A 26,444-nucleotide genomic window follows, 5' to 3' on the forward strand; every position below is an offset into this window, starting at 1 on the left:
CAACGAAACATGCTCTCTGCACCCCACCCACACGCGACAATGTGACATAGCAGGGGTCAGCCAATTCAGCGACCGGGGGCGGCACCCTGACCAGGGCACCCCAGCGGTGCCCCGCCGGTCGGGGATTCAAATCTGCAGTCTTTCAATTACAAATGCACTTCCCTAACCTTATCACATTATCATTATCACAGAAAACTTTTATCCTTTTACGAGACCTTTCTTTACCCCACACAGCACAAGTAACAATAGGAAAAAGTTCATGGATGGCCGAGGACTCCAGCAGGCAGTGCCTTGATAATACCCGCTGAAACCTGCAGATGGAGCGGAGTCTGTATAGAAGGATACCGGCGGAATCTGAGATGCAAGCAGCCCAGCGGGCGAAGAGGGTGCAGCCGGCGAAGATGCAGCGGACGCCGGTGGAGAAATGGCGGCCGGTGGGAGCATAGTCAATGGCGATCCGTGTACTCCGGCGAGGTGTAGGGCAACCTGCAGGATTCCCGAGTACGAGAGATCGGGAGCTACAAGGACACCCGTCTTCTCCATGAAACCCCGGAGTTGCCGATCAGACTACCGTCACATGTCCCGGTCTGGAGGCAGCTGAGAATGACGCGTCTCTCTCCGCATGGGACGTGGAGCGCCAAAACCTTCACCGAAAACAGGTGAAGGATAGACGAAATCCCCAAGAGGAGGCGGGGCATCGGAGTCAGACACGAGCCGGATACGATGGAGCCCAGAGAGCGGGAAACTGAACGAGGCTGGAGAACCGAATAGCTGTAACAGCAAAGAAATGGGTTAGATTTACTCTTTATACAAAACCTGGACCGCTGTGATTGGACACGCTGGAGTTCATTAGGTCTCCTTGTTTGAACTTTCGTATTCACTTTCATTATATGCGCATTCCAGTACAAACATACGGAGTGTACAGAAGGACCAGAATTAGTTTGAATTGAGAAGCCTTATGGCCTGGGGGAAAAACTCTTCTGTTGCAACAATAATTAAAGTGACACCGGTCAAAGGGTATTGTCACGCCCACAGCGCTACGACAGCAAACACTTCCCACTACCAATTAACAGACGGTACTTAAACCTCGCCCTGACAACAGCACTGTGTGAGGTATTGTTGTGATGCACATACTGAGTGGTCTGACTTCGTGTTCTTTCCCCAGTTGCGGTCTGTCATCCTTGCCCTTCCTGGACCTCCCGCGCCTCCTGCCAGCCCTCCCGCCCTTCCCATAAGATTCCTCGTGTCCTTACCTGTGTGTGTCGTCCATGTCCTCGGCTTGATCTCCCGGCTCACCGACCCCTGGCTTCTCGTCCCCTGACCACGACTACGGAACACGCTTTGGCTTTTGGTAACCCAATTGGACGGCTATTGGCAACGACCTGGTACCGGCTCTCGACTACTCTTTGTGTCAATCCCAATAAACACTTCTGGTGTTCGTGTCTTGGTTGGCAGGACAGGTATAGTCTGGAAGCTAACTAACCTGGAGATCTTTGAACATCTAAAGCCACAGTTTCTAGCTTTGGACCCGACAGAGCTTTTCAGTCTAACCTGAGTATTTTAGGGCCCTCCAGGGAATGACAGCTATTTCCCTTACTCAAGGCTAATTTTTCACTTTTCGAACTACAAAATACCTGAAGAGAACTGAACATGAACTAAAAACTGCATTGCAGTATACAATACTTTCTAGACTGCAGTATACAATACTTTTTAGATTTCAGTATACTTTCTAGATTGCAGTATACAATTCTTTCTAGAATCACTCCTATTAGTCTCTCATTTGTCTTAAATAATATACATTCTTCTAGCCCAGACAGTCCCTTTAAATGTTTGTAAGAAAGACTAATGTCACCTATGTGATGCTCACTTTTTGGATGAATATACTGAGATTTCAAAGAGAGTTTATGATGTTGTAATGTACCACAACACACCCATGTAAAGGTGGTATATAAAAAGTAAATTAAGTTTAGCTGTTCAGGGACCATGATAGCTACTGACCAATGGCAGTAGGACATTTCCAATGACATGGTGAAAGCCTTAAGGAGATGATTCTGCAGTTCATCAAGGTATACCTCATAGATTCAAATGGGATCTTCACATGTATTTACATATATGTTTATGATAAATAAAACAATTACAAACCTAAATAACAAGTATCAAGTTAAAGCATCTCAAGGCTTGCATTAATTTATGTTCATTCACTACTTGGTATTCTTCTCTTATTCTTGGTTTAGTATTTCTGTCTATTTCATGTTAAAAATAAAAATGAAAACAGGTTCTCAGATCCATTTTCCCTCTATTGCATCATTCTGACTTCAGTTAGAGGTCACCAGCAATATCAATGGGCAGTACTATTACTCTGATGTATTTTCTCCTGACCTTTCTTTATGTATGTATTTAGGCAGTCGGTGCAGAGGGATGGGAGGGGCAGCTGGGGGTGGGATGGTGCATCAAAGGCCCCCAAGGAGCTGGGGCTCGTGACAGTGGACTTGACAAGCTTCACAGGCCCCACCCTTCCTTGGTAATAAGGACACGTGTTGGGGGGCACCCCGAGAGTACCTACGCTGTGTTTGTGTGTGTGTGTGTGTGTGTGTGTGTGTGTGTTTGGGGGTAGTTATTCAGATGGAAGGACCGTTGAACACCAGCACATTGTGGGTGCGGGGGGGGGTCTACTCTCCTCCCCTGAGAGGGGCAACTAAGGTCAACCTCTCCCATCATCTAAAATGAGTGCTGCCAAACCAGACAGATTCATTTGTATTATGCAATTAAATCTGGCAGGGTCCAATGTAGTGTGGGGGGGTGGGGTATGTGGGGGGGGTGTATGCCAGGCTGTCGCTATACAATGCAGCTGGCATGTGGCATTGACCCCACCCCCTCCATTCTGCCTAGAAGGAGGTCTTTTAATTACAAGATTTGTTAATTTTCCATTCAACTTGACAGTGATGAATGGGGCATGGTGCCTGATCGTTTCTTGCTCTGTACAGGCCATTACCTCCATTTTGCAGTGATATTTGGAAACGATTCTCTTTCATTATGCCCTGATGCGATTCACAGTCAGATCCTCCATTCGCTTGCCAGGGTATAACGCGGCTCTGGCCACTGGCTGAGCTAACATTTAACGCCATGTAGGCAACTTAGCACTGCTGTTTTTAGCATGTTTTAAAACAGTGTTTCTCAACCCGGTCCTCAGGGACCTGCACTCAGTCCACGTTTTTGCTCCCTCCCAGGAAGCAAAAACATGGACTATCTGGTATGGAGCTGGGAGGGAGCGAAAACGTGGACCGTCTGGAGGGCCCTGAGGACTGGGTTGAGAAACACTATTTTGAACCATTTGATCTCTCTCAGCTACTTCACCTACAGTCATGTGAAAAAAATTAGGACACCCCATTAAATATTTAGTTCTTTATTAAGAAATATCAACATATCAGTATTAAATCTTCTTTCAAATTATATCTGTAGATAAAGGTGATATAATTGCATCATCTATGCAAAAACAAGAACCAAATTCACTTATTTATTAAAAGAAATGAACTAAGATGCTAATTTCCACTGAGGAAAAAGTTAGGAGACCCTCACATTCATCACTATTTAAAATTCCTAGAATTAAATTCAGTTGCATCATATCAAGTGAAAATGATTAAAACATCGTTACAGAGCTTTTTGGTGGAGTCTGTCTTATTTAAACTGCAGACATTTAGTTTGGTTTGCTTTTGATTGTTGAAATGAGTGATATCATCTTGCTGAGATCCAAAGCGCTCTCTGAGGCCTTCAGAAAGAAGCTTGTAAAAGCACATGAGTCTGGGAAGGATATAAAAAGATCTCAAAGGAGTTTGGAATCAGCCATTCTACTATCCGGAAAATAATTTTCATTTAAAACAATTGCCAGCATGGTCAGGGCAGGCTGTCCTAGCAGGTTCAGCCCAAGAGCAGAACGCAGGTTGCTAAAAGTCTCCTAAAATGTCATCACGGGTCATACAGGAAGCTCTTGCCACAGTTGATGTCAAAGTACATGCATCTACCATCAGAAAGAGATGCACAAGTTTGATTTACATGGGAGCTGTGCAAGGAAGAAACCCTTGCTGTCAAACAAACATCTGGGCAACACTGAAGTTTGCCAGAGACCCACCTAGACAAAGACTGGGATATTTGGAACAATGTGCTTTGGACAGATGAATCTGAAATTGAATTATTTGGGCGCAGTAACAGAGGACATGTTTGCCGTAAACCAAAGACAGATTTTGAGCAAAAGATCCTCATACCAGCTGTGAAGCATGGCGGTGGAAATGTCATGGTTTGGGGCTGCTTTGCTGCAGCAGAACCTGACCAGCTCCCCATCACAGAATCCACTATGAATTCTTCATCATATCAGAGGGTGCTTGAGGACAATGTGAAAACATCTGTTCAGAAGTTGAAGCTGAAGCGGAGGAGGAACATGCAAATGACAATGACCCAAAACATTAAATCTACCAAGGAATGGCTTACAAGAAAGACATGGAGAGTTCTGGAATGGTCAAGTCAAAGCCCAGATCTGAATCCTATTGAGATGCTGTGGGGGGATTTGAAGTGGACGTGCATCCAAGACACCCTTCAAACATTATACAGATTAAGGAATTCTGCAATGGAGACTGGGGAAAACGTTCTGCCAGTTGGTGTCAGAGGTCGATAGATGGTTATAGGAAACGTCTCATTGAGGTTATTTCAGCCAAAGGGGGAAATACCAGCTATTAGGGCAGAGGGTGTCCTAACTTTTTCTCAGTAGGAATTGGCATCTTAGTTAATTTCCTTTGTTAAATAAATGAATTTGTTTCTTTGTTTTTGCATAGGTGATGCAATTACATCACCATTATCTACAGATATAATTTGAAAGAAGATTTAATACTGATATTTTGATATCTCTTAATAAAGAATTAAATATTTAATGGGGTGTCCTAATTTTTTCACATGACTGTATGCTTTCATCTCAAGCTCATTTTCCCTTACCATCTACCATCTTTGAAATGAATCACTGGATGCTCATAGCTACAGACTGGGAACTGCACTGGTTTCGTCTTGCATCTGTAAACCCTACGTGTAATTAGCTGACTGCAGCTAGAGTGCTCTGTATAAATAATTCCTGGAATGACTTGTGTCAGTGGGAACGATGCTGTTTTAAGTTTGACATGCACACTGTTCGCTGATTTGAAACAGATAGTAAAAGTCAATAAACACAAACCTGACTCTGGCATTGCTCTTAAATGTGTGACAAGAAGCAATCCTTTCACATGCTTTGTTTTTTGGCATGTTTTAACCCATGCATGAATTATGATCTTTTTTTTATTTCTGCTGTTGTTTTTTTTCTACATAAAAAATATTTCCAAGTTTTTTTTTAACCTCTACAGGTAATATTTTAAGTTATGCAAATATCCACTCAAGTGGACTGCATGCATTTGTGACATAAAAATATTATAATAGCAATACTGCGTTACTACAACAACACAGAAATTTTCTAATGAAATAAACACTGAAACACAATCACAATCTATTATATAAATTGAAATATTAATGCACTTAATGCACTTAGATGTGAAAACTCTTCAAAGGACAATTAAAGTGGTCTAAAAATATGTGTAATGTGTATATGTAAAAGCAGTGTGATGGTGATTTTATTGTTACTTAGTTTTAGTGTTACTATGTAGTAATCAACTAAATTTCAAATTGCATAAAAACAGTCATAAATAACTAAAAAATCATATGTAAGCAAATTAATTCTAAATAAGAAAATCCCAAGAGTGTTGATACTCTGTTCTATTTCTGTGAAAATGGTAAATGGACTGCATTTTATATAGCGCTTTTCTACTCCTACGAGTACTCAAAGCACTTTACAATACATGCCTCACATTCACCCATCCATACACCGGTGGCGGAGGCTGCCATGCAAGGCGCCAACCTGCACACCGGGAGCAATTTGGGGTTCAGTGTCTTCCTCAAGGACACTTTGATGGAGTCAGGAGGAACCAGAGCTCAAACCTGCAACCCTTGAGTTGCCAAAGGATAGCACTACCTCCTGTGCCACCATCTTCAAACTGCAAAGGCATCCAGGGCACAAAAACTCAGGCCAATGCATGCAGGTACACTTTGTTTGTCTTGTACACGCAGCACCATGGCATCTGTTGGCATTTCTGGCTTTGCTGAGCCGGGCCCAGTGGTTTGTAGGGGCTAAACCCGATCTCAGGGGTGATTTGGACACTGGTCTCTGCTTCACTTGAGGTGGGGTGACAATGGGTCTTCCTCTTCTGCTTTTCCCAGTTGAATCACTATTAATTAAGGCACATTCTACAGATGCCTTGAAATGTAGAAGAGCTTTGTCTTCAAAATCTGCCATTCAATAGGCCTACAGGTACCAGGCATTCAGTCTTCCACTGTCTTTGAGCCGATGGCCTACAGGTACCAGGCATTCAGTCTTCCACTGTCTTTGAGCCGATGGCCTACAGGTACCAGGCATTCAGTCTTACACTGTCTTTGAGCCGATGGCCTACAGGTACTGTGCTGGGCAAAATCGACTTCATACATGCATAAAGTCCACTGTAGTGGACACAAGCCTAATTGTAATTTATCATGTATCTAAGCAAACATTGTTATTAATAAACATGTTCCATAGACATTACAGATTATGTCCATATTTTTCTTATCTGCTGAAAGCTTTGTTAATAGAAGCACTGGACAGAAATCCCAGCAATGCTGCATCCTGGCCTTGTCTTTCCAAGCTGGTTTCATGCAGGAATCATTGTTGCTGTTAGCTTTCACACTCATGTCCATATGGGGTAACATCCCATAAAGAGGTCTATGCAGTACTTTTGTTTTAAAACCAATTCAAATAGAAGATAATCAAATTTAAATAGATGTCCACTACAGTGGTCACCATGCATGAAAGGGTTAAAGTATTTTGACAGCCCTGCATTTCTAATGAACAGTTCATAAGCAGCTGTCAGATATGGGATGTAAACTGGCATGGGATTCGGGTTGCAGATTAATTAATGCCACCCTTTTCCAGCTTGCGGGTTGGCAATGTAATCAGTTACTATCCTCCTGCTGATACGGAGAAGGGATTTTGCTTCCCAGCAAAGCAGAATATTAATAGTGGGTCCATTACGAGTAAATGAGTTCTACCTAGGAGCGCCGGTGTCCTGAATGTGCTATTAATTGTAATACATTGCATACCCAGGCAGGACAACCACACCCAAAGTCAATGAATGAGTAACGATAAAGAGCACAACCTAAAAAGGGCAACGCAGTAAATTAAAATTTTAATTTAGTAAATGATTTTTGTACGACCTGGAAAAACAACAGTGAAGTGAAGCAAACTGGTAAAACGTACGAATAGCACTTGGGTACATCTTTAATCACTTCCGTTGCATGGCACTCAAACCAATTTAAAGTGTTATTCCAAGGCTCATTTGAATAACCTGTATTTGCTGTTATAGCGAAAAAAGGGGGAAAGGCAGGGGCGGATTGGCCATCTGGCAATTCTGGCAAATGCCAGAAGGGCCGGACCATTTTTTCAATGTGGGCCGGTCAGTTTTTTAAAAGTTTTTATTTATTTATTTATTTTTATTATTTATTTATTTTTTATTTAATGTATTGTTTTTACATGCAGGCAGCTTTTATCTCTTGCAAGATGTGGTGATGATGATGATGATGATGATGATGATGATAATAGTAATAATAATAATAATAATAAATGTTAAGCATTTGGACCAATCGGCGACAGCCGGCTGGTTTCGAGATGGGCCGACCCAATCAGAGGTTACGCGGACGTAATCAAAATCTGGCAAGAATGTCAAACAGTAAGTGCAACACAAGCTAATTGTCAGAGATGGACCGTAAGAAAAGGAAAGGCGGTGCCGAAAAGCTCAGAGAAAGCAAAAAAAAGGCTCTAAAATCAGACGCTGCCAAATGCATAAAATTAACTGAAAAATTCTCCAAAGGTTTAAATTCGGCTGCTGCATCGGAGGACAGTAGCGCGGTAGAGGAGGTAAGAAGAAAACAGAAAATATACTTCTAAGTCATTATACTAAAATATACTAAGTCATTTTCACACCATTCACGCTACTTCTGACAGTTTTTGACAGTAACCTACACTGTGTTTAACAGTTGTAAGCTTAGCGTAGAACTCCCGTACATTTTAAAATGCCATTATAAGCAGATAACGTGGGATTTAGGGTATACAGACTGCTGTATGCTACTAGCAATATAGTCTAACATGCAAAAGAACCTATAGCTATAGCCATAGTACTGTAGGCATTTGTAGTGAACTCTGAATACATAGCTAGTCTTTAAAGTAAAACATTAAATACATGCATAGGTTACAGTATGTAATTAATCCTTAGGTAGGGTGGAACATAGACTTGTATTACAGGCATTAGTGTAATATATCTATGCAATAGTTAGACAATGTATTAAAATTGCAGAGTTACAGAGTTAAAATGGATGAGATGTAGAATCAGACAGACAATGTGTACAATGTCAACATAGAAACAAGGAGAAGCGAACATATAGACAGTGGCAATAAAGAATAACACTGCAGAGAATGACATATATAGTTATTTGTGAATAAAAGTATGCTGAAGTGTTGCTAGTGCTGCATGTCCATTTGTGTGTAAAGGTGTGTGTGTGTGTGTGTGTGTGTGTGTGTGTGTGTGTGATACACATTCACAGGTTACTCCTATCATAAGTAATAGCAGACAAACGGCATAAACAGACAGCACACGGACTCTACAAGATTCACAGATTGTTTTTTATTTAGTTTTTACTGTATGTATAAATTTGTTATAAACGGGTTATTTTTGTTCCAGTCACATACATTACATGTTTAAATATCTATTACATATGGTACTGCTTATATTATTTCACCATCTGTACACCAATATAAGTAGTGAATGTGCGTGTCCGTGGGTGGGGCTGTGTCAGTGTGGTAATGTGGGCTGGTGTGGCTACAGTGCCAGGGCTGAATTTTTGTCCCAGTCCGCCCCTGGGGAAAGGTTTCAGAATCACCTACTTACCTTAATCTTCATGCTCACTGAAGAAATCCATTATTGGTCATTAGTTATATTGCACTACATGGAATTATCTTTCACTTAAATCATTATGACTATACAATCTTACACTGTGCTGCCCGTTTTTATTTTGGTAACATGCTTTCATCTCTCATAACCAGGAGCCTGTCTCATGAAACATGAGTCCAGGAACATTCTGGACAAACTGCCAGACCCTTTCAGGCTATTTCACATTTACACACAATGGGCAATTCAGAGGAATCACATTCAGCCAAACAATACAGTTTTGCAGAGCAGAAGGAACCTGGAGCACATAGAGGTGACTCACAAAAAGCCCTAGAGCCCCCACCCCACACCCTGATGATTCTTGTAAAGTCCTCCTAATGAAGAATGGTACCATTCAGCCGGTGCCCAACCTGATGACTCCCCCTATACTACACAAACAAAGTACCCAGTAAGACTTTCAACACCATGGGAAATGCTTATTCTGGCACTAAAAATTTGACAATATTTCTTGCCTTGCATTTCCTTATGTTTAGCGCCGCACAAAATTGTCTTATGGAATGTGTTGTTTTTTGCAGGAATGGTGCTTTTTAATAACTGTTTGGGGAAGATGTTGAGTTAATTTTCTGGTTTCAACCTTCCAATTACAGGTATGGTTTCAGATTTCGAAATTGTCAGCAAACTTAATGATGGATATTGAGTTATGCTTGGCGGCACAGTCATGTGCGAATAAGGATGCGAGGAGTGGACTCAGAACACATCCTGAGGGGATCCAGCGATTAGAGTTAGGGTGGAGAAGTTGTTGTTGCCCACTCTCACCACCTATGGCTGTCAGGAGGTCGAGGATCCAGTTACAGAGGTGGGTGTTTGGCTCTAGGTTCTGGATCTTGATGGTGAGCTCTGAAGGGACAACAGTGTTAAACAATGAACTGTAATCAAAAAACAGCATTTGCACATAAGTGCCACTTTTGTCAAGGTGTGAAAGGATGGCATGCAGAGTGGTGGTGATGGCATCCTCAGTTGACCTATTTGGATGATATGCTATTTGTGGTGGGTCTAGGGCAGGGGTGGGCAATCTTATCTGCAAAGGGCTACTGTGCTTGCGGGTTCTCGTTGCAACTCCCTAATTAGATTACTAAGTAGAGGACTGATTGGATGAAGAGTCCTCACACCTGGGTTTGAACCGCTGACCTACATGTTATCCCAATAACCTGCATACACTCCAGACCTTAGCAGATAATATTAGCCACCCCTGGTCTAGGGTATTTGGCAGTGACTCTACTTTGGATCTGTAGTTGAACTTGGACAGTTGTATAGCTTTCCTGAGATCATATCCGGATTTTTTTATAAGTGCCCAAATCATCAGAGTTGATGTAATAAGCTCACCATGGCAGTAATATCAAAGTGTTTATTTGCTCATTTACGTGAGACAATTTAATTACAGTTTCACATCTTTTATGCACTGTTTGATGATTCATCTAAGTTCCTTCATTAATGAAGATCTGGTTTCTTATGGACAAAATAGAGACCTCTAAACAAGAGACTTTTTTGCTTTTTTGGTTGATCTATCTGAGTAAAAGCAGCTTGACAAAGCTCACCTGCTTTTCTGAATGTTTTAGCTCAATATGCTATATGTATTAAAGGAATAAGGCTTAAAAAGTTTGTCATAATATCATTAATACACACAAAGAAAAACTTTTTTGCTACACAACTCTGTAAAAGTGAAACTTTTTGTAGTGTGCTAGTAATAGTTTTAAGAGCTACATTGTGACAACAGTCAGTTTTGTGTTCCTTTGTACTAAACTCTCCTTTAACCCATCCATTAGTGGATATGCCCCCAAGCAAATCAAAATGAACTTTTAGCATTATTTGTGGCGCAAGATCTGTAAGAGTAGCACTATTGTCCAGTCCAACGTGTTCTTGTGCCTTGTGCTCTAAAGTACTAATGAAAAGTTTGGACACACCAAGTCACCTACAAAGGAGAGTGACAGTGTTGTATCACATGACCTGGCTACCTGACCTAAAACAGTAGAAATGGTTTTTGACCAGCGGAGTTTGACCAGAGAGTGAAGGAAATATGCATGGGTCCTCCTTCAGGACAGCTGGAAAAGCATCTCAGGAGGCCACTTCATGAAACTGAGAAGACAATAGGGACAGCCAGTCCCTGAAGCAATTGGAGTTTGGGGCCTAATGGTGGCATCATTCTACCGACCCAGGGATTTGAACTGGCAACCTTCTGAGTCCCAACACATTTTCTTGGTGTGTTTTCATATCGCCCTTCAGGGCTTCTGTATGATCTATGCTTTGAAATGTTTATACAGGTGTCTGGTAACTGGATTGGAAGTTCTTCTGGACGAATGAGGTTAAATTTGAAATATGCATTTTTAGGACACAGAAAGGTTGTGTTTTACACATCATCCCTACTATCAAGGATGGATAACGGGGTTTCATCATTTGAGGTGGCTACAGTATATTGGTTAACAGGGTTTCATCATTTGAGGTGGTTTTATTGGTTAACAGGGTTTCATCATTTGAGGTGGCTTGATTGGTTAAAAGGGTTTCATCATTTGAGGTGGCTTTAATGGTTAGGATTTGGTCATCTTTAGCAAATTCAGCATAGCTATCACATCATACTTCAAAGGCATGCCATTGATATTTTCCAACACAGAAATTACCCAAAATCCATATCAAGTCAGGCAAGACAAGCTAATTTAGCTCCCTGCACCCCTGGGAGCTGCTGGAAATGAGCTGAGAAGACATATCAGGTAAATATCCTGCTAAATCCTGCTAACCAGATTTCTTAGGGTTATGAAGCTGATATCAAGAAAAAACGATGCCAATATTGCAGAACCCATCAAGAAACTATTTTCAATTTTCTTGAGACAGTGCTTTGGTTTAGTTGATACTATAATATGCATGTGTGTTTTTTCCTTCATTTTCAGCTCTTTATTGTTGGCACTTGTTTCTCTTCCAGGCACAGGGGTTTGTATCCCACTCAGTGACTCGATTCCATGATGTAACGGTTAGCAGTAAGGACACTGGATCCATCTGAGTTCAAATTGCAGTGGCTTGTTCTACAGTGCCATACCATGGGTGTTGGTTATTTTTTTCCCTTTCAATTAATCAAATATTCATTTAAAAGCTATGTGTTACCTTTATTCTTTTGTATTATCCTAAATTTGTATGGAGATCAGGCATAATTAAGTGCTATTCAATTCAATTCAATTAAAAAAAAATTATTTGTCCCCGAGGGGCAATTAAGGCACACAGGGCAGTTGAAGAAGGACACAGTGAATTTTGCAAATATAAAGGGAAACAAGAAAGTATTTGCCTACTTTGTCATGGCACTATATTTGTAATGTGCTATTTGTGTCACTTCGGACAAAAGTGTTTGCTAAATAAAGATCTGAAATTATGAGATCATTCACATTAGTGATTACATAGCTATGTTGAAATGCATTTGAAATTACTAGCAAAGTCAGATATACCTCAAAAAGGTCATTCGGCTTGACATGTGTCTGTCCACAAAATGCTACTCACAAATAAGTGAAACACCATGCAAAATATTGGAATAAATACGCCAATATTCATCACTGATGGCATCTTACCTTTAGTCTTGAAAGAGATGAGGGATATTATTAGCCAACCTTTGACTTTAATATTCCAGAAATCGTTATCTGCGGGTGTGGTACCATCAGATTGGAAGCATGCTAATATAACACCCATATTCAAAAAAGGGGATAGAAGTAATCCGGCAAACTATAGGCCAATCAGTTTAACTAGCATTACTGGAAAAATAATGGAAGCTATAATTCAAGTGAAAATGGTAGATTACCTAGATGCAAATAACATTATAAAGGATAGCCAACATGGATTTAGGAGAGGTAGATCCTGCTTAACGAATCTGCTTGAGTTCTTTGAGGAAGCTACAAGTGAAATTGATCACAAAAAGGCCTATGATGTGATTTACTTAGATTTCCAGAAAGCCTTTGATGTTGTCCCCCACAAACGGCTCTTGTTAAAGCTTAAAGCTGCAGGAATTTTAGGAACTGTGGCAGCTTGGATCAAAAACTGGCTAACTGATAGGAAGCAGCGAGTAGTTATTAGAGGCACTATGTCACAGTGGGCCTCTGTTTATAGTGGGGTACCGCAGGGTTCAATTTTAGGACCACTATTGTTCCTAATTTACATTAATGATATTGACACGAATACATACAGTAAACTGGTTAAATTTGCAGACGACACTAAGGTGGGCGGGGTAGCAGATACTAATCTAGCAGCAGAGAGGCTCCAACGGGATCTGGATTTAATTAGCGAATGGGCTGATACTTGGCAGATGAAATTTAACACAGATAAATGTAAGGTAATCCATGCAGGGAGCAGAAATATACAGTACAGATATTTTATGGGTTCCACTGAAATAAAGGTAGCTGATTACGAGAAAGATCTCGGTATGTATGTTGATGCTTCCATGTCCCACTCTCGCCAATGTGGGGAAGCAATAAAAAAGGCGAACAGAATGTTGGGTTATATCTCTAGATGTGTGGAGTTTAAGTCAAGGGAGGTGATGTTACACTTATATAATTCCTTGGTAAGACCCCACCTAGAATACTGTGTGCAGGTTTGGTCACCATACCTCAAGAAGGACATTGCTGCCTTAGAAAAGGTGCAACGAAGAGCTACGAGAATGATTCCTGGTCTTAGAGGAATGTCTTACGAGGAGAGGTTAGCGGAACTGAATCTGTTCAGCCTTGAGCAAAGGAGACTAAGGGGGGATATGATTCAGGTCTATAAGATTCTAACGGGTCTGGATGCCGTTCAGCCAAATGACTATTTCAATATTAGTCTAAATACTAGAACTCGTGGCCATAAGTGGAAATTAGCGGGAGAACATTTTAAAACAAATTTGAGGAAGCATTTCTTTACACAGCGTGTAGTCAGAGTATGGAATAGTCTTCCTGCTATTGTAGTGGAAGCTAAAACCATGGGTTCCTTTAAATCAGAGCTAGATAAGATTTTAACAACTCTGAGCTATTAGCTAAGTTCTCCCCAAACGAGCTTGATGGGCCGAATGGCCTCCTCTCGTTTGTAAATTTCTTATGTTCTTATGTTCTTATGTTCACTGTAAAAGATACGTACATATATCCAGAAGCTCTCATCTTTAATGCATTATTGACACTTTTATAGTGCATCTATAATGTTTTATTATGGCTGCATCTATCTAGACACCTTCATAATGCATTACAAAGAATCTATAATGCATTATAATGGTTGGTTAATAAAGCATTACAGCATCTTCTGCTGACAGTCATAAGGCATTATAGTGTTGATTACAGTATGTTATACGCTCCAAGGCCGCTCTCATCTATGATGTAGTGAAGACACCTTCATAATGCATTATAATGTTCGGTATAAGAATAAACATTACAGCATTTTCTATTCACATTCATAAGGAATTATACTGTTGATTAAAATACTGCATAAGCTCCATCATCACAACTGCTCATAATCATTCTACTGATTCTAGATAAAACACTATAAATACCTTACTCCTTTCTGTTTACTAAAAAGCATGTGGTTATAGTGTGCCATAATGAATTTATGTATGAAATTGTAAGAGTATATTCATATCAATAATGTGTCTATTCCTTGCTCATAATAATGCATTATAGCTTTGTAATGCATTATGAAGGTGTCTGCAATGCAGTTCTTATAGTGACCATAATAATGCATTAAAGAAGCATTATATACAAACAGTGCTATGGGAAGCAGTATTTTAGAGGAAATAACATAAAGTTAAATATGCTCAATTATAAACAGTCCAGATAAAATGGATGGTTTGAAGAAACTTCTGGTCATCCAAGCTTGGAGATCTGGTTTCGCAGCTTAACTATACTACCTGAAATTCACAGCATTACTCTTTGCTTTGGTTGCCCTCGCTGCACAGGGGTCAGAGGTTAAGTGATGCATCAGACAGCCTGCTTTGTCAGTCTCTGACATGTTTGTTTGAAATGTTTGTGCAGAATGGAAGAGCTCCGTAGAAACCAAGATCAGGTCACAGAGGACGGAAACTCCTGCAGAAGCTTTTGTCAAAGTCAGTTTTGCATGCTGCAGTATTGATGAAAGCATTATTCTCCGTCTTCCAGAAGAGAACACTGTAGCTTCACAGGCATTCCACACCCTATATATAATGCAGTAGAGATTCCTTCATAATGCATTATAATGGTTGGTATACAAATTAATAAAACATTACAGCATCTCTGGATGTCATAGGGCATTATAGTGTGGATTATAATATTTCATAAGCTCCAATGAAGCTCTCATCTGTAATGCATTATAGATACCTTCATAATGAATTTTCATGGTCGGTATAAGAATTAAGGATGCTTTATACTGCATTATGCAGGTATCTATAGTGGATAATAGATTAGAGCTTCATAAAGCATTTATAATGCATTATAAACATGGCTATAATATATCTTTTTATAAATATTGCCATTTTTTATAATGCTTTATCAATGCATTATAATGTGTTATAAATGTGATCATCGTATGTTATAGACATAGGAGAAAGTTTTAGTAACATATTTTCCACCTGACATGGCCAGTATTTCTCACTAATTTAATTTTGCCAGACTGCTGCAGTGATTTGTCTCCATATGACTGTGCCCGACAGGATGGGGATGACCGGGTAAGGCCTCTGGGAGTCTCAGAGTGTGACAGGATAAGCACATGAAAGACACTGTCATGGGAGTCCGTCCCATGAAAACTGTTATCACATGACAAGACTACAAATCCAGGCACACAGAGGTTGCTGACGATATTTATAAAATGAGACACAGCATTCATCCAAACCATACAGAGAACATAAATGTGTATATGAATGTCTGCAAGCATTTATGTATTTATTGGAATATGCCCACACTAACCTAGAGTATTATGGTGTGGCATTCTGGGCTAGTCTGTGCTTGACGATGATCTGGACTTGCCTTTAAATATTTACTTTGTTTTAAAATGGATTGCAAGGCTCTTGTGTGTGTGTACTTCGGCAGGTATTAATACACTTGTACTGCCAGAATGATGACTGTTATAAATAGGTGTAATGAACAAGGGCCCAAACCCTCGACTCGTTCCTAAGAAGGAAATGGAGCTCAGCTGGGTAGTTGTGACCTTTGACTGCAGAGCTGATAAGCATTTTGTAAAAGTAGGACATCTGTTATTAGAGTGGAAAAGAAGGACAAGTCAAATATCTGGAAACACTTTACTTGAAGCTGTTATCTATAATGCATTATAGATACCATAATGCATTACAGGAGTGCCAACTTTGGTCAGCTGGCTAGAGTGAGATTTTTAATTCGAGACATGTCTGCACACACATGCGCATGGAGTTACGTGTATGTCACAGTTTTATTACCTTGTAAGTAGTCTATAGGGTGATCAAACTACCCCAACGCTTTTGATGTAGCTAATTTTAGCATGTGGAAGTTTTACTTACACTAAAATGTCCTGAGGGCAAAAGGAAAAATGATTTGTTCAGAGAGATAACCAATCAGATTGTAGAGGAGGTGGGTACGAGTAACTCGAGGAGAAAGGGGCCAACCAATCTGCTTTATGAATGCATTATTATGTGCTATGAATGTGTTCCTATATTCTCATAGACCTGGCATTCATAGAAAGTGAAATTCTTTTTAATTGTGGCATGCTTTGGAAGGTTTTAAGTTTGATGTTTTACTATGGTTGTGGTTAAGAGATCCACATTTGATGTACTCTCTCAGTGTTTATCAAACTTATTTCAGTTTGTGTCATAGAAGCAGTTTAGAGCAAATCACCCCTTTTCATTCTAAGCCTAGATAGCCTGATGAAAGAGAGGGAGCTTATTTCAAAGTGTATTATTTACTAGATCTGGACCAAATATTTTGGTGCCAGCAAGCTGTTTTGACTCCATTTTGATATTCCATTTTCAGGGATGCATCAGGTACTCTGGTAAAGTATGAGAAAGTTATTTAGATATTTCATGCACTTGTAACAAGATTCAAATTAGATGCTGTTCACTTTTGCTAAAGTTATATGTTTGTTTGTACTACTACAAAGGATCAGTGCTCAGCACGATCACATCATTGTTGTCTCATAGAAAAGTTTTTTTGTCTAAGCATTAGTATCATTCTGAGTCTTATTCTCACGTTTATTTTACATTACCTAAAAATAAATTGACTTAAAACCAGACAATGTCTTGGTAGGACTTACCTCAGACCCCACAAGACAGTTTGCACTGAATAGGCTGGTGACCCTAATAATGCTGTCTTTCAGGAAATGCTGTCCTTAGCTTTACTATTACAAGGACTTTTATTATAACCTAATTATGGTATTTTGAGCACTATATTGGTCACCTAACCATTTCCTGAGCACTTTTGCTGAGTGTTTCGGGTCATTGTCATGTTGGAATGTCCAATGCTGCCCAAGGCCAAGTTTCTCTGCAGACTGCCTGATGTTTTTTTGAGAATCTTGATATATTCTTCTTTTTTCATGGTTACATTTACTTTGATTAGACTGTATGCCACCCCAGAGCATAATGTTCCCACCACCATGTTTAACTGTGGCGATGGTGTTCTTGGGGTTGAATGCTTCTCCTTTTTTATGCCAAATGAAAACCACATCGTGTGGCCAAACAATTCCATTTTTGTTTCATCTGACCACAAAATAGAAAACCGGATGTCTTATTCTTTGACCAGATGAGTTTTTGCAAAGGCTAAGCGTGCTTTTGTGTGCTTTTTTGGAGAAGTGGCGTCCTCCTTGGTCTGCGTGCCTGGAACCCAGCAGTGTGCAGCATCCGCTGGACTGTCTGCCTTGAGATGTTGGCACCAGCATGGCACGGTTCATCAGGACAGCCTTGGTGGTGATCCTAGGATTCTTCTTCACCTCTCGCAGGTGCTCACTGAGCTCTTTCATTTTAACCATGACTTGCCACAGACCAACTGCAGAGAGCTGCTGTTGTACTTATGAAGTTAATTCAAAACAGCTGTTCACAATTAATCCGGGTAATTAGAATGCCCTGGAACATTGTGGACTATTTGCAATCGGTATGAATAATTTCAGATATGACATTATTCTTAAAAATGTTAAAACAACACAGTTTCTTTTTTTCATTAATATCTCTAACACATTGTTGTATCATATTCTGAAACATGTCTATGTCCTTTCCAGTCAGAAGAAACCTGTTGGTTTAAAAAATAATCAGTTTTAATCTAAATCTGTCAGGAGAATGAATAATTTTGGGCTTAATTGTACATACAGTACATACATACATACAGTACATATATACACACATACATCTGAATATTCTGATCAGGGTTGTGGAATGTTTTTGTATTATTATTATTATTATTATTATTATTATTATTATTATTATTATTATTATTACTGTTGTTGTCATTGTTATATTTTACAAAACACATACCATAATCACACTCAGCAATAATTTTGAAAACCTACGCCACACTTCATCTTGAACGTACCAAATTAGTCTTTAAATAATTTTGTATCATGGTATTATTTTACTTGCATACCAACAATCCCAAAAGAGGTTAATGTGTCGTCGAATAAAAGCCTGTAGCGGTAATTGTACCGAATAGTTCAGTTTTATGATATCACATTATTCATCATTTTCCAGTGGAAAATGACAGAGGATAAGTTGAATGACAGAGGATAAGCTGAAGCTACTGTATGTCTACTGGTGCTGCCTAAAACATACCAGTATATAGGCTGCAACATGACATTGTTCTGCATGGCCCTGGAGTCATGAATAGTATTATACAGCTATTCATTCCAAAGTCTATAAGCACAAGTGATTTTCACTGGAGGGGTGATAGTTACATCAGAGAGCAGTGAAAACAGGCCAAGACTTGATAATAAGCCACCACATTTTTTGTACACACAGACCCCCAGTGGCTGAGCAAAGAAACTGGACAGAGGCTACTGCCAGGAAACAAATGCAGCCAGTGAAATCATCACCAGAAGACCTTTTTAAACACTGTTACTCTTAAAGAGTCACATTTCAGACTCTGGTTTTATGGTTTGCAAGTCCAATTTAACTACTTTAATATGCTCTCACATTTTAAGTTTTATGTGGCCTTCTGCTTATTTGTTTGTTCATTTATTTATTTATTGTGGTGCTTTGCACTGCATTTAATAACAAAACCACATATGATCATCAGTATGACTTTCCCACTCTTTGCCATTAACCTGCTTACTATATCGGTAATTTATATAAATATGAACGTTGAAATAATTTGATAATGGTTTAAATGCATTTGGAATTTTGTGTTCAAAATGCAGCCTGCCTGCTTCAGTTTACATTGTAGCATAAACCCATGCTATTATAAAGCAAAGCAACAGATAGATGTCTAGTTAAATCGATTTAAAATTATTATTATTATTATTATTATTATTATTATTATTATTATTATTATTAGTGGTGATGGTAATACTGATACGAACAACATAAAGTTGTCAAATATGGAAATTCCAAAAAAGCAACAGCTTCCTGGGTGAACAATCAACCTGCTGTTATACCGAAATGAATTCAGTAGTCTATGAACAAAGAAGTGGTCCTGCTAAGAATCACACTGACATCCATCACTCACTTTCAGTTTGACCAGACAGCCATAAAACTGCGGAATGAACTGGGGTCATCCAGTAATATGCAGCTGGCTGAAAGATGGACACAATTCATCTCGGTTTAACAGATTAGGTCCTGCTACAGTTAACACGGGAACATCTGATGTTTTATGGGAAAAAGTAGCAAATCTGGGATCTGACCTCCGCGTTTCTCACTAGCTTCTATTAACCTGAATCAGCCGTGTGCGTTTAGATCCTGATCCGGAGACAGGATACGGAAAACGGATTTCCTTCGTGGGATTTGGATTCATGTTATTTATTGGGATATTCAAATGTTTGAATGGAATGAGCACGATGAAGTACCAAGGAGATTATTTCAGAAGTGCCTGGCGACACGGGGAGAAAATCGGGGAAATTAAATGCCTTACTAAGACAAAAAAGAACGTAATATTTTCACACGTATAATTTTAAACTCATGTTAGGGACGCCCCAAGTTTCTTCAGAACCCTGCTGGTTTCGGAAAGGTATATAACGTGTAGCAGGTAGAAATATTAAGATAACGATGTATTCGGATCGGGTTTGAATCATCTTTCTGGACGTTCTAAAAGTACTTAATTACTGGGCACTATTAACATTTGTCATTTTGCCAAAACCAAAAACACAGATGCGCGTTACATTAGACCAATGCACTAGCTAGGTGATGTAGTCATTAGTTATTATTTTGCGAGGCTCGGCTTTAGAAAATGAATTTAAAGATGGTGGTTTTATCGAGCCGTTGACTTTCCACAAGTGAGTCCACTCCAGGTTTTAACGGGAGCAAATTCTCAGCAGACACATCAGCCTCATCATAAACTTGGCTTGAAAAGAATGGCCCGCCTCCCCCCTCCGACATGTTCAATGTACCGGAGGCTTAAAAACACCATCCTTTTCCACGGGGCATCCAGACGCAAGGAAGGCGCTGGATTAAATAGCACTTCGAGATTCCTCAAACTAAACAAGCGTCATTAACTACATATATATAACAAACATCTGGAAGTGATTCTGAAGAGACGGGAGTAAAAGATTCATAGAAAAAGCATGGATTTTCTAAATCACAACTATTTGAACTCCCGCGCTCCTTATGATTACACGTTTAATTTCTGGAATGACTATCTGGGCTTGTCAACGCTAGTGACTAAAAACAAAAACAGCGCAGCGCAGAGTCCCAACTCCATCACGGAGTCTCTAAAAGCCACCCTGGGCTTGGACGACGCCCCCGGATGCCCGTGCGTGATCGGGGCTGGCGGAGACGGCGGCCACTTGGACTGCTGCTGCCCCTCTGCCAGCCCGCCGCCAACTTCCATCCTCGAACTGAAGGAGCGGTTCTCCATCTTTAGCCCTTTCCAGCACCAAAGCGTCCCATCGCAAGACAAGGACTCCTGCTTTGGGGGGAGCTTCGCTGGCTTCGACCTTTTCGGCATCGAGAGGAAGATGAGGAAGCCGACGCCGAGGAGTAAACAAGAGCCCAAAATCTGCGTCTTTTGCCGGAATAACGGAGCCCCGGAGGAGGTTTACGGCTCCCATGTACTGAAGACGCCCGACGGGAGGGTAGTTTGTCCCATTCTCAGGGCTTATACCTGCCCGCTATGCAGTGCCAACGGGGACAATGCGCATACGATAAAGTACTGCCCGCTTTCCAAAGATCAGCCCGTCCAGCGGCCGCTGAAGGGAGGCAGGGCAGTGGGTGGTAAGAGACTGAAAATATTTTAAGTAGTCCCTTAATTAAATAGCGAATTAACAGACAAAATTTAAAGATTGCACTGAACATTTTAGATGACTGTTTCTATACGCTGGTTATAACTTCTACAATATAATTTTATCCATAGGTAAAATAAAGGAAAAAATATTGTACATTCACAAAAATGTTCTTCCTATATATGCATATTTAGGTTACATAGTTCTTGTTTCAATTATTGCTCATTTTCATTGTTTATTTCTGCTGGCTTTTTTCCCTTCTTTCTTTTTCTTGCGCATTACTTGAGGTGCACCTTCATCCATGCTCACATTTTCTTGTGAACAGTCAATGACTGGTGTTCACCTGAGGACAGCTTGAAACAGAACATATGAAGACTTTGCGGCCAAATGCATTGTATTTATTTAACGTCGCTTTGACTAACGAACCAAAGTTTATTTCGGCACATTTTAAACGGAAGAATGTCTCCGCTTCGTGTTAACACTGAGGCTATATTTGTGTCCATTATGTCTTACTTTTCCCTGTTGAGGATTCTCTCCATTAATCATTTCCATTGAGTCGATTCACTGTTTAAGTTCGTCCTTGATGCCATAAGAACATAACATATATACGAAGAAAAACGCAACTAAAACAAAAACGCTACTTTACCGTACACAAAGTTCATAATTATGACTAACATTGCCAAATTATCACCCCGCCTATGGCCCCGTGTGAGGCTGATATTTTTCCTCCTGTTTCAATGAAGGAAGACGCATAAAAGCGACACTGATGTTTACGTAACAGAGAGAAGGTAAAACACTGGATTGCTTTTGGAGTATAAAATATAAAATATGAATCATGTTATTTGTCTGCGCTTGCTTAAACCATACCAATGTACTATCTGATGGGAACGGGAGGGAGGTTATTTTTTAACAAGGAATGACTGGGATTTCTCGTGAATTCTACAAGTTCTGTAGACTGATTAAACTAATGAATGTCATTAAAGCCTTTAAAAAGATTAATGGTCAATGTATTATCCCTCCCCCCTCCCCCTACTTCATTATTTTCAGAGTTTATATCCAAAAGATGCAAAATATTGTGAATGTATAAGAAAGTGAAACATGCCACTTTGAGAACAGTTTTGTTTACCAAAGGAATACAGTTTTAAAGAAATGAGAAAAGTAATAGATTTGCTGTATTGTATATAGAAGTCTGTATTGTTTATCCAGTATTTTAACACTATTATAATGGACTTAAGAGGGCACTACCTCAAAAGAATTTTCAAACAATTAAAAATTTATACTTACATGTAAAATTTCTTCAATTACAGCTGATGAATATACTGCTGCCATTTATAATAAGGGTTTTTAATAGTATTTTTTGGATCTTTGTATAACATAATTGTATTTTTTTTCTTTTGCATTGTACGTTTGGAAGTCAGTTTCCGATTAGCTCGAAGCATTGTTCGCCAAAAGGCGAGTGTTGTAAATAATATTATCCACACTTTTTTTGAAGTTGTGCTATTCGTTTCATTGTTTTAAAGAGGATAAACAAGAGATGATGGAATACGTTTATGATAATAGAAAATTGCCAGCTTTATCTGAAGTTTTTAATTAAATGAGGAAAAAAAATCAAACAGTGTTGATCTTTGTTATTTATATTTTGTCTCAATTCTCTGTATACTGCAATGCAGAACTTTAAAATGAATTCATCACAGAAATAAACAGCTTATCAAATACTTTACCTTCTACATTACTTGTCTGTCATTAGTCCTCATATACAATAAATGAATGAACTTGCCTTATTTAATGTTTAAGTGGCCGGGCAGCATTAGAATAGGTAATATTACAAATTTGAATATAAATATTTTGCCATAGAAGTCAATTTCTTCTTTAGAGGAAATTGTGGTTTCGTCTTTGGTTTTCAAAGCCAAGAAATGATTTAGAAGATAAATGCCAGTGAGGAATAAATAAGATCTCCTGTTACCACTAACCCCAGTGGTCTTGTCTTCAGGAAATGTCTGCTCCACAGTCCATTCAGACCAACCTTCTTGGGTGATATCTCGCATAAAAGTCGGCTAACTGCACATAATTAGCTTGCTGGGAGCAGCAATGAAGATACTCAGGCTGCAGTTGTGTCCTGCCAGTGCTGGTGGCCAGACCATGGTACCACACTGGGCCTCTTTTAGCAATAATGGATGAACACAATGAAAAGTGGGACTGGAAATTTAGGACGGCGCAGTGGTCTGGTGAATGCTGGTTAAAGATGCATGGAAAGTGTCCAATGGTCACCAAAGCCATACAGAGCAAAGGCTGCCCATGTTTGCTGTTGAATAATGTTTTCCCAGGCTCAGTATTCAATGCAGCTCATTCACAGTTGGGGCTACACTCCCACAGGGACACAGAAATAGGTCAAGCTAGGGAAGGCGAAGGTAAACATGACGATTCACTGTGTATATATAGGGTAGTAGCTGGGAATTTCGGTAGCCAAAATGTGCTGAGTTAGAAATTCAAGAGTGAAAATAAGCTAGTCACACCTGGTGTACAGTAACACATAGTACTGCATGGAATAATGGTTGTCGAAGATGTTATATGAGAGACATTCTGCAAGCCACTTATGAATAAATTGCTAATTATGATGCTATTAAGTATATTAATGCATTTCTAGATATTAATAACAACTATTAATACATAAAATTGTTGCATATGTAACTGATAATTGATAATATATCCAATTTTAGATAATCAGCAGACTTTGGTATTATTCCAGTTGGCACACCTTTCAAAGGGGACGTCATTTAGGGATCGGGGTGAGTTAGGGTCCCTTCGCAAGAGCTGAGGCTGCTGGGAAAAAGCAAAGCAGCAGATCTGCTGGCGTGTCTCCATCCAGACCCCCACACTGCATCTTCAGCACTTCAGTTACACTCCACATCAATAGTATGTGAGTATTTCCCTAGGAAACATTTAGCTAGTAGCTTAAAAACATCTATATCCTACTTGGGACCTTTGCCCCTGGCTTCACAGTAATAACAATGGCAGCCAAATCAATATGATGAGGATCAGTGGGAACCTCTGACTGGCAAACCCATTCCCAAGCCTGGCCCAGACAGCTGGGGCCTGGCAGAACATATTGAGCTCCAGCAGAGCATGAAAGCCATTAAGGTGAGCCTCTCCTTCTCTTCCTTGCACAAAGTGGATGTCCTTCTGGGACTTGTGTATCCTGCACATTCATTGTCATTGGATGAGGAGTGAGGGGAAAAAAAGGTGACCCCGAAGAGGTAGATTACACAGTGATCTCTTAGGATGAACACAAGCCTTGGCGCAATTAGTGGTGCAAAGGTATGGTATCAGGGAAACCTCATCAACAGGCATTCATAGACTGGGAGGTTTAAATATGAAACAGTTTGTAGATTAAGGAAGATGCAGGACTGTTAAGTGGTTTTGTTGTCCTCTAAATGTGACTAATGGATATTAATAAACAAAATTATTATATATTACTAGTAAAAAAAACAAGAAGAAATTGATTAAAAATCCAACCCTTTGTTTAACTTGATTTTAAAAACTATCATTACAAAGCAAATTCACCCGACCAAAGTGTAATTTTGCTAGCAAAGCATTCTTACCCTGTGATGGACTGAACCCCCCACAGTCCTGACCAGGGTGTGCGGATGGAGGGGAAGAATTTAGAAAATTCATACATGCAACAACTCCATTGAAAAGACATGGTAATGATCAAAACAACACCTATCCGGTCACGTGACCCGTGTCCTTTAGAACCTAACATTTCCCTCTGCTTCCTTATCCCAGGCTAACTAATGCCCTTTTTCCTTCTGCATGTCAAAGGTAGGAATTTTCCATCGGCTGTATTGAGTTAAACAACTGAACCAGAGACAAGGCTCCACTTCTTTACACCACAACTGAACCCTCTGTTAAAACTGTATCCAATAAAAAGTCTACACCTTTCTGCCTGAGCTTTTCTCAGACGGCTCCTCCTTGGTTGGGCTTTTGATCTGCCATGTGAAACTTCAAGCTTCCTCTCCTTCTCTGGCCCTGTTGTACATTCATTCTCCTCCCTAATGGCATATGATTACCCTGCCTGTAATCCCCAACCACTTACACACTAGCTAACACAGCACTGGCAAAGTCCAGCCTGCACCGGTGCCAGTTTTATGTCAGTCCTGCCCCAAGTGTCAGTAGTACCTTGTACATTTCATCTTGTCGTAGTTGTGTCCCATAGGGTCCAAACCATGATATAGAGAGAAAGGTGTATCATGCAGAAACATGGTTGAAACTCCAGAGTATAAACTGAATTAAATCCAGCTTATTATTGACATCTGCCAACCCAGCCACAAAGTATTTCGAAAAGTCAAAGGATTATAATAATGTCTCTCTCTGTGTCATTCCCTGTATAATTTCATTACAATTTTTTGAGCTTTCCTAAAACCTTTCCCGGTCGCTGTGATATCCCCTTCCAACTGAAGCACAGGGTTTTCTTGATAATAGATATTTACACTCCTTTCAGACTCCTTGGTCATCCTTAGCCTAATCAAAAAATAAATAAATCTTCTGGGATGAGCTGATACAAACCAGGAAAAACATCCTACAAATATTAGTACTAATTTGCCCTGCAATGACTGCCAACTATAATCCAAAACCCAGCTACCCATTTAAAATAAAAGCTCACTGTAGTAGTGAAGGTTAATTAATTTAAAGGCTGTATGTCAGGCTGGATGGTGCTAAAACTTGCCATATGAGTCCAGCAAGAACAAAGGCCTGGTCTAGGTCTTATCTAACAGACCAGGTATAAGAACCCATAGTTTTGCTTTCATTCAGGTTAACTTTCAGCTCACCTTGGGCAGATTTTCTTTCAATCCCATTTATTTCTGTGAGGTGGCCTAAGAAATGGGTTTTTCAGCAATCTGGTCTCAAATAAATACACAACAAAATGGTTTTTTTTTTCCTCCGGCACAGAAAAAACAGTGCACTGTGGGTAGGCACTAAGAGTTGCATAACACCGGGGTTTTTGTAAATCATCCCACAGTTTTAAATTCCTGCCCTGCTATAAGACCTGTATATTATGGAAAG

At 39.8% G+C, this 26,444-nt stretch overlaps 1 protein-coding gene across 1 annotated transcript; it reads left to right on the forward strand.

Annotated features, from left to right (window-relative positions):
* The first annotated feature begins 20,520 nt into the window (after positions 1 to 20,520).
* On the forward strand, positions 20,521 to 23,110 carry LOC111845769 (nanos homolog 1-like). The gene has a single exon (XM_023815419.2). The coding sequence runs from the start codon at positions 20,727 to 20,729 to the stop codon at positions 21,396 to 21,398; it is 672 nt and encodes a 223-aa protein (XP_023671187.1). The 5' UTR covers positions 20,521 to 20,726; the 3' UTR covers positions 21,399 to 23,110.
* Positions 23,111 to 26,444: the final 3,334 nt, after the last annotated feature.

Source organism: Paramormyrops kingsleyae, chromosome 25, assembly GCF_048594095.1.
Source record: "Paramormyrops kingsleyae isolate MSU_618 chromosome 25, PKINGS_0.4, whole genome shotgun sequence".
NCBI lineage: Eukaryota > Metazoa > Chordata > Actinopteri > Osteoglossiformes > Mormyridae > Paramormyrops > Paramormyrops kingsleyae.